This window comes from Macrobrachium nipponense, chromosome 43 (genome assembly GCF_015104395.2).
Source record: "Macrobrachium nipponense isolate FS-2020 chromosome 43, ASM1510439v2, whole genome shotgun sequence".
Classification (NCBI taxonomy): domain Eukaryota; kingdom Metazoa; phylum Arthropoda; class Malacostraca; order Decapoda; family Palaemonidae; genus Macrobrachium; species Macrobrachium nipponense.
In genome coordinates this window covers 6992613-7002424 of record NC_061104.1, presented here as the reverse complement: position 1 = coordinate 7002424, position 9812 = coordinate 6992613, and the positions used below count along the sequence as shown (strand labels likewise).

Genomic DNA, 9812 nt, shown 5'->3' with positions numbered 1-9812 from the left:
CGCCCAAACCGAAGTCTGCCTGGAGGACGGACGGCGGCCGGGTGACCGCCGGACGCTCACAGGCCCTTTCCGACGGAGGCCCCCAAACCCAAATCTAGCTGAAGGACGGACGGCTGCCGGGGGACCCCCGGACGCTCACTGGCCCTTTCCGATGGAGGCCCCCGAACCCAAGTCTGGCCTAATGATAGACAGTGGCCAGGGGACCGCCGGACGCTCACTGGCACTTTCCGATGGAGGCCCCCGAACCTAAGTCTGGCTTGAGGATGGACGCAGACCGGTGGACCACCGAACGCTCATTGGCCCTTTCCAACGGAGGCCTCCGAACCCAAGTCTGGCTGGAGGACGGATAGTGGCCGGGGGACCGCCAGATGCTCAATGGCCCTTTTCGACGGAGGCCCCCGAACCAAACTCTGGATGAAGGACGGAGGCATCTGCAAATCTGGCTGGAGGATGGACGGCGGCGCCGGACACTCACTGGCCCTTTACGACGGAGGTGCTCGAACCGAAACCTGGCGGGGGACCACTCGGGAAGAATCGACACGGGAGGTTCCCGAACAGGAGGTGCCTGAACTTAGCTGATCTTCATTGGTGCCCGAACCCAAATCAGGCTGGAGGACAGACGGCGGCCGGGTAGCGCCGGACGCTTACTGGCCCTTTCCAATGGAGGCGCCCAAACCCAAGTCTGCCTGGAGGACAGACGGCGGTCGGGGGACCGCCGGACGCTCACTGGCCCTTTCTGAAGGATGTACCCGAACCCAAATTTGGCTGGAGGACGGAAGGCAGCTGGGGGACCACCGGACGTGCACTGGCCTTTTCCAACGGAGGCACCTGAACCCAAATCCGGCAGGAGGACAGGCAGCGGCCTGGGGACCGCCGGACGCTCACTGGCCCTTTCCAAAAGAGGAGCCTGAATACAAGTCTGGTTGGAGGACGGACGGCGGCCAGGGACCTCTGGATGCTCGCTTGCCCTTTCCATCAGAGGTGCCCGAACCGAAGTCTGCCTGGAGGATGGACGGTGGTTGGGGGACCGCCGGACGCTCACTGGCCCCTTCCCACGGAGGCGCCTGAACCCAGGTCTGCCTGGAGGACGGACGGCAGCTTGGGGACCGCCGGACACTCACTGGACCTTTACGACAGAGTCGCCCGAACCCAAATCTGCCTGGAGAACGGACGGCGGCCGGGTGACCACCGGACGCTCACAAGCCCTTTCCAACAGAGGCGCCCGAACCCAAGTCTAGCTGGAGGACAGTTGCTGGCCGGAGGACCACCGGACGCTCACTGGCCCTTTCCAATGGAGGCGCCCGAAACCAAATCTGGCTGAAGGACGGACGGCTGCTGGTATACCGCCGGACGTTCACTGGCCCTTTACGACGGAAGAGCTCGAACCGAAATCTGGCTGGAGGACGGACAGCGGCTGGGGGACCATCGGATGCCCACTGGCCCTTTCCGACAGAAAGGGCAGGAAGAATCGACACAGGAGGTTCCCGAACAGGAGGTGCCTGAAATTAGCTGACCTTCATTGGAGCCCGAACCCAAATCTGGCTGGAGGACGGACAGCGACTGGGGACCACCGGACGCTTACTGGCCCTTTCCAATGGAGGCACCCGAACCCAAGTCTACCTGGAGGACAAACGGTGGTCGGGGGACCGCTGACGCTCACTGACCCATTCCGAAGGATGTGCCCAAACCCAAACATTGCTGGAGGATGGAAGGCGGCTAGGGGAACACCGGACGCTCACTCTCCCTTTCCGAAGGAGGCGCCTGAACCCAAATCTGGCTGGAGGACGGACAGCGGCCTGGGGACCGCCAGAGCCCACTGACCCTTTCCAAAAGAGGCGCCCGAACACAAGTCTGACTGGAGGACGGACAGCGACCATGGGACCACCGGACCTTTCCGACAGAGGCGTCCGAACCCAAGTCTGGCTGGAGGACGGATGGCGGCCAGGGGACCACCGGACGCTTGCTGGCCCTTTCCGACGGAGGACGCCCTTCATAGTTGACCTTCATAGGTGCCTGAACCCAAATATGCCTGGAGGATGGAGGGTTGCCGGAGGACCGCCGGAGGCTTACTGGCCCTTTCCGACGGAGGCGGCTGAACCCAAATCTGGCTGGAGGACGGACGGGGGCCGTGGAAACCGGCGGGCCGCTCACACTGGCCCTTTTATTCGTACGGGGCCCGCCGTGAACCCAAATCTGGCTGGAGGACGGACGGCGGCCGGGGGACCGCCAGACGATCACCGGCCCTTTTCAAAGGAGGCGCCCGAACCCAAATCTATCTGGAGGACGGACGGGGGCTTGGAGACCACCTGACACTCACTGGCCCTTTCCGACGGAGGCGCCTGAACCCAAATCTGGGTGGAGGACGGACGGGAACTGGGGAACCGCCGGACGCTCACTGGCCCTTTTCGACAAGGCGCCTGAACCCAAATCTGGCTGGAGGACGGATGGCGGCCGGAGACCGCTGGGCGATCACCGGCCCTTTTCAAAGGAGGCGCCCGAACCCAAATCTATCTGGAGGATGGACGGCGGCCGGGGGACCGCCGGACGCTCACTGGCCCTTTCCGACGGATGCACCCAAACCCAAATCTGGCTGGGGAATGGACAAAGGCCGGGGGACCGCCGGACGCTCGCTGGCACTTTTCCAACGGAGGCGCCCGAATCCAAATCTGGGTGGAGGACGGATGGCGGCTGGGGACCGCTGGACGCTCACTGGCTCTTTCCGACAGAGGTGCCCGAACCCAAATCTGGCTGGAGGACAGACGGCGGCCGGGGGACTGCCGGACGCTCACTGGCCACTTCCAACGGAGGCGCCCGAACCCATGTCTGTCTGGAGGACGGACGGCAGCCGGGGGACCGCCGGATGCTCACTGGCCCTTTCCGACGGAGGCGCCCGAACCCAAGTCTGCCTGGAGGATGGACGGCAGCTTGGGGACTGCCGGACGCTCACTGGCCCTTTCCAACGGAGGCACCCGACCTCAAGTCTGGCTGGAGGACAGTTGGCGGCCGGGGGACTACCGGACGCTCACTGGCCCTTTCCGATGGAGGCGCCCGAACCCAAGTCTGAATTGGAGGATGGACGGCGTCCAGGGCACCACTGGACGCTCACTGGCCCTATCCAAAGGAGGCGCCCGCACCCAAGTCTGGCTTGAGGACGGACGGCGGGCGGGGGACCGCCGGACGCCCTTCATAGGACCTTCATAGGTGCCCGAACCCAAATATGCCTGGAGGACAGAGGGCTGCCGGGGGACCGCCGGACACTTACTGGCCCTTTCCGATGGAGGCGGCTGAACCCAAATCTGGCTGGAAGACTGACGGGGGCCGGGGAACCGCCGGACGCTCATTGGCCCTTTTCGACGGGGGTGCCTGAACCCAAATCTGGCTGGAGGACGGACAGCGGCCGGGGGACCGCCGGACGATCACCGGCCCTTTTCAAAGGAGGCGCCCGAACCCAAATCTATCTGGAGGACGGACGGCGGCCGGGAGACCGCCTGACACTCACTGGTCCTTTCCGACGGAGGCGCCTGAACCCAAATCTGGCTGGAGGACGGACGGGGGCCGGGGAACCGCCGGACGCTCACTGGCCCTTTTCGACAAGGCGCCTGAACCCAAATCTGGCTGGAGGACGGACGGCGGCCGGGGGACCGCCGGGCGATCACCGGCCCTTTTCAAAGGAGACGCCCGAACCCAAATTATCTGGAGGATGGACGGCGGCTGGGGGACCGCCGGACGCTCACTGGCCCTTTCTGACGGATGCACCCGAACCCAAATCTGCCTGGGGAATGGACAGAGGCCAGGGGACCGCCAGACGCTCGCTGGCTCTTTCCCACAGAGGCGCCCGAACCCAAATCTGGCTGGAGGACAGACGGCGGCCGGACGCTCACTGGCCTTTTCTGACGGTTGCGCCCGAACCCAAATCCAAAGACAATACACGAAAGATGGGAAACTGACTATTAATACCTTTAAAAAAAACATCATCCAACCCATCAGAATGCGCGCCATCTATTGATCATGCCCTAAACTAAAACTCGGCTGTGGCGTAGCGCGGCTTTTTTAAATGTTAAAATTTATTCTTATGCTGCAATAAACTTCTCTTTATAAATTATTGAATACTAAATTGATTAATATTGTTTGTTAACATGATTATAGGGCTCTATCATAGCTTATGACTTATATATTAGGCATTTCTGAATCATTAAATAAAATCCTTCAGTTAATGTAACATTAATTGCTAAGTATCTGTATCTAAAATTGAGAGGGCTGTTAGAATGAAACAAACTTATTCTTAAATTATCTTATTATTTCACCAATATAGTATACAGTAATTATTTTCCTTTTTTTGGGCTTGAGTAATTATTAAACAAAATCACATGAAACACTTTCACTTAGAACAGGCACTAGTAATACTGTATATGCTAATCAAATTACAGCATAACACTTCAAGGTTTTTATAATCTACTGACATTTTACTCCTTTAAAAGCAATATTAATGAAGTAAAAATGGAAATGTGCACTGAACTGTACCTGTGCCAGATTTTTCAAAAATGCTTTCAAATGTTGCAGTACTGCACTCAGAGTTGTATGTTATTGCTGGTGCTGCAGATGTATCATTTGGATTACCTGTGAAAGTGGGAAAGAGTTACTAGTATAACTAACATTTTCAGTGCATAATACTGTACTATAAAAATGTATTATAAAACAAATTACAGTATATAACAACATCTTTATATTATAGTAATAACATATTCATCCACACCTGCAAGATTTTGATCTGGACATGCATTTTTATTGAGTCTTGAGGAATCCGGAGTCACATAGTTCTTGCAGGAAAAGTGAAGACTGCATACTCTACAACAGTTGTTTACATATTTTGTACTTTTATCAAGAAGACATTTAATATTGACAACTCTAATCCACTGTAGGCATCTGCAAATACATAGACAAAGATATTATGAAGCAGGGTGGCAATTCATCATTTGTCATTTGAGGGAAGTTGAAATCCATGTCTAAGGGAAGTTACAATATACAGTATTTCTTAATAATTATATATCTGATATTTAGGTACTTATTCCTAAAATATATACTGTACATAAAACAATACATATGTGTCAGACAAATCTAAGAACCTAGAGGGATGAATACAGTTTATTATATTTTATGATTATTTATTAAGCTCTTGATCAAGTCAGAACCTATTTATAACAATTTATTAAAATCTCATAGCCCAATTGTGGGAGTTCTCAAAAATGCATATTCAATTGGCACCCTTTTATGAAGGTAATGTAACCAACACTTCTGCCGGGTATTTTCTAGTAAAAGGCCATTTCTGCAAGAAGCATGCACATTCCTAAAAGAATTTGAAACAATGATTCTAATTGACTTGAACCATGTTTCTTTTTGCATCATGTACAGTACAAGCAAATATCATAGGTTTTCACAACTTGTTTTGCCAATTTATTACTACTGTATTACTGCGTACATTTTCTGCCAAATGGTAAATTTACTTTGGAATACTACGTGGGGTGTTGGTACCAATTACAAGATTTCATTTTAAAAATTGAACAATTATGAGCATATATTGCAGAAACATAGATGAAACGGTAAGAATGGATCTTGTGGGAGCAGATATGCTGGTTTGCATGTAATTTTTTTTTATTTTGAATGCTTTTATCCATACATATAGGAAAATTCAATCATTGATTAAAAGGTTAGTGAACTTGAAATTAAAGTAAAACACACTAACTTACCTAACCTACTTATGCTCTCCCATATGAATGCTCCCACAAGATCCAGACGATGGATTGTCTTTGTAAACAAACAGACGATGTAGGCAGGTGCAATGCTACCGCCATCTTCATTTCATGCCAGGTACTAAATTGTATGCGGCCGATGCAGCTGTGGCTTGAGCTTCCCATCTTTCGTGTATTGTCTTTGCCCAAATCTGGGTGGAGGACGGACGGCGGCCTGGGGACCACTGGACACTCACTGGCCCTTTCTGACTGAGGCGCCTGAACCCAAATCTGGCTGGCGGATGGACGGCGGCCGGGGGACCGCCAGATGCTGACTGGTCCTTTCTGAAGGAGGCGCCCGAACCCAAATCTGGCTGGAGGACGGACAGCGTCCAGGGGACCGCCGGACTCTCACTGGCCCTTACCGAAGGAGGCGCCTAAACCCAAATCTGGCTGGAGGACGGAAGGCGGCCATGGGACCACCGGACGCTCACTGGCCCTTTCCGACAGAGGCGCCCGAACCCAAATCTGGCTGAAGGACAGACGGCGGCCAGGCTACCGCCGGACGCTCACTGGCCCTTTACGACGGAGGCTCCTGAACCGAAATCTGGCTGGAGGACAGACAGCGGCCATGGGACCGCCGGACGCCCACTGGCTCTTTCCGACGGAAAGGGATCCCAGGAAGAATCGACACAGAAGGTTCCCGAACAGGAGTCGCCTGAACTTAGCTGACCTTCATTGGTGCCCAAAGCCAAATCTGGCTGCAGGACGTACGGCGGCCGGGGACCACAGGATGCTTACTGTCCCTTTCCAACGGAGGCGCCCGAACCCAAGTCTAGCTGGAGGACGGACGGTGGCCAGGGGACAGCCGGACGCTCGCTGGCCCTTTCCGACGGAGGTGACCGAACCTAAGTCTGCCTGGAGGACGGACAGCGGCCGGGGGACTGCCCGACGCTCACTGGCCCCTTCCAACGGAGGTGACCGAACCCATGTCTGTCTGGAGGACGGACGGCGGCCGGGGGACCGCCGGACGCTCACTGGCCCTTTCCGACGGAGGCACCCGAACCCAAGTCTGCCTGGAGGACGGACGGCAGCTTGGGGACCGACAGACGCTCACAGGCCCTTTCCAACGGAGGCGCCCGACCTCAAGTCTGGCTGGAGGACAGTTGGCGACCGGGGGACTACTGGACGCTCACTGGCCCTTTCCGATGGAGGCACCCGAACCCAAGTCTGATTGGAGGACGGACGACGGCCAGGGGACCGCTGGACGCTCACTGGCCCTTTCCAACGGAGGCGCCCGCACCCAAGTCTGGCTTTAGGATGGACGGCGGCCGGGGGGACCGCCGGACGCCCTTTCCGACGGAGGCCCCCGAACCCAAGTCTGGCCTAAGGATGGATGGCGGCCAGGGGACCACCAGACGCTCACTGGCCCTTTCCGACGGAGGCCCCCGAACCCAAGTCTGGCCTAAGGATGGATGGCGGCCAGGGGACCACCAGACGCTCACTGGCCCTTTCCGACGGAGGCCCCCGAACCCAAGTCTGGCTTGAGGATGGACGGCGGCCGGTGGACCGCTGAACGCTCACTGGCCCTTTCCGACGGAGGCCCCTGAACCCAAGTCTGGCTGGAGGACGGACAGCGGCTGGGGGACCGCCAGACGCTCACTGGCCCTTTTTGATGTAGGCCCCTGAACCCAAGTCTGGATGGAGGACTGACGGCGTCTGCAAATCTGGCTGAAGGATGGACGGCGGCCGAGGGACTGCCGGACGCTCACTGGCCCTTTCCCACGGAGGCGCGCGAACCCAAACCTGGCTGGAGGATGGATGCCGTTTGCAAATCTGGCTGGAGGATGGACGGCGGCCAGGTGACCACCAGACGCTCACTGGCCCTTTCCGACGGAGGAGTCTGAACCCAAAACTTCCTGGATGGCGGACGGTAGCCTGACTCTTACTGGCCCTTTCCAACAGAGGAGCCATAACACAAATCACTGGCTCTTCATGACTGAGATGCCCGAACTCAAATCTGGCTGGAGGATGGACAGCGGCCGAGGGGCCGCCGGACGCTCACTGGCCCTTTCCAACGGAGGCGCCCGAATCCAAATCTGGCTGGAGTACAGACGGTGGCCGGGGGACTGCTGGATGCTAACTTGCCCTTTTCGACAGAGGCGCCTGAACCTAAACCTGGCTGGAGGACGGACGGTGACCCTGGGACTGCCGGACACTCACTGGCCCTTTCCGATGGAGGCGCCTGAACCCAAATCTGGCTGGAGGACGGACGGGGGCCGGGGAACCGCCGAATGCTCACTGGCCCTTTTCGACGGAGGCGCCTGAACCCAAATCTGGCTGGAGGACGGACGGCGGCCAGGGGACCACCAGGCGATCGCTGGCCCTTTTCAAAGGAGGAGCCCGAACCCAAATCTATCTGGAGGACGGACGGCGGCCGGGGGACTGCCAGACGCTCACTGGCCCTTTCCGAAGGATGCACCCGAACCCAAATCTGGCTGGGGGACGGACAGAGGCTGGGGGACCGCCGGACGCTCACTGGCACTTTCCAACGGAGGCGCCTGAATCCAAATCTGGGTGGAGGACAGATGGCGGCCTGGGGGCCGCCGGACGCTCACTGGCTCTTTCCCACAGAGGCGCCCGAACCCAAATCTGGCTGGAGGACAGACGGCAGCCGGGGGACCACCGGACGCTCACTGGCCCTTTCTGACGGAGGCGCCTGAACCTAAATCTGGCTGGCGGATGGACGGCGGCGGGGGACTGCCGGACGCTGACTGGTCCTTTCTGAAGGAGGCGCCCGAACCCAAATCTGGCTGGAGGACGGACAGCGGCCGGGGGACCGCAGGACGCTCACTGGCCCTTACCGAAGGAGGCACCTAAACCCAAATCTGGCATGGGGACGGACGGCGGCCATGGGACCGCCGGACGCTCACTGGCCCTTTCCGGCGGAGGCGCCCGAACCCAAATCTGGCTGAAGGACAGACGGCGGCCAGGCTACCGCCGGACGCTCACTGGCCCTTTACGACGGAGGCTCCTGAACCAAAATCTGGCTGGAGGACAGACAGTGGCCATGGGACCGCCGGACGCCCACTGGCCCTTTACAACGGAAAGGGATCCCAGGAAGAATCGACACAGAAGGTTCCCGAACAGGAGTCGCCTGAACTTAGCTGACCTTCATTGGTGCCCGAAGCCAAATCTGGTTACAGGACGTACGGCGGCCGGGGACCACGGGATGCTTACTGTCCCTTTCCAACTGAGGCGCCCGAACCCAAGTCTGGCTGGAGGACGCACGGCGGCCTGGGGACCGCCAGACGCTCACTGGCCCTTTCTGAAGGAGGCGCCCGAACACAAGTCTGGCTGGAGGATGGACGGTGGCCGGGGGACCGCCGGACGCTCACTGGCCCCTTCCGACGGAGGCGCCCAAACCCAAGCCTGGCTGGAGGACGGACGGTGGCCGGGGTACCGCCGTACACTCGCTGGCCCTTTCCGACGGAGGCGCCCGAACCCAAGTCTACCTGGAGGACGGACGGCGGCCCATTCACATAGTTACTGCACTTTTTTTAATTTCTGAAGTATGTACTAGCATACTACAATTAGTATAAGTTTTCATGTTTTTAAGTGTAAAATCAGTATGGAGATTTTGTGTAAGCTATTTATATCTCTGAAAATATATACAAAGGCAGTACATAATTCATAGTTTTCACTATATAAGACCCCCATTATCAACTAATTAAAAAACATATCAGAGAAATAGCAGAGTTGTCATTCTGTGAAATTTACTTTCTTAACCTCAGAGAAAAAGGCTGGTACAATCTGTATGTACTATGTTACATAATTACAGCACATACAGTTTATAGTACTTTCAGAAGATGTGATCCCATTCGCACTTTTTAAAGATGATAACCGTCTAGAGTCTTACCTCACATGACATACGTATCTCTCTCTCTCTCATTCATAGTTAACTCACTCATTCATAGTTAGCTCTCACACTATAGTTCGACAGATCTTAACTGAGAGATTTTCTTCTTTGGGTAAGAACCTTGCTGCCACCTCTACAGTATCCAGTTTTAAATACCTTGCTTTATA

At 56.4% G+C, this 9812-nt stretch overlaps 1 protein-coding gene and 1 long non-coding RNA gene across 2 annotated transcripts in view; both read right to left on the bottom strand.

Annotated features, from left to right (window-relative positions):
• Positions 1 to 976, bottom strand: part of LOC135213789 (uncharacterized) — a 58803-nt gene extending 57827 nt beyond the window's left edge. Inside the window, exon 1 of the mRNA XM_064247917.1 lies at positions 649 to 976. Coding sequence (XP_064103987.1) covers positions 649 to 976 — 328 coding nt within the window. The remainder of the gene's footprint in view (positions 1 to 648) is intronic.
• A 3349-nt stretch (positions 977 to 4325) lies between these two features.
• LOC135213819 (uncharacterized) lies at positions 4326 to 5876 on the bottom strand. Its single transcript, XR_010314215.1, has 3 exons — positions 5750 to 5876; positions 4754 to 4923; positions 4326 to 4617 (listed from the first exon to the last, which is right to left on the bottom strand). It is a non-coding gene; the product is annotated as an uncharacterized LOC135213819 (long non-coding RNA).
• Positions 5877 to 9812: the final 3936 nt, after the last annotated feature.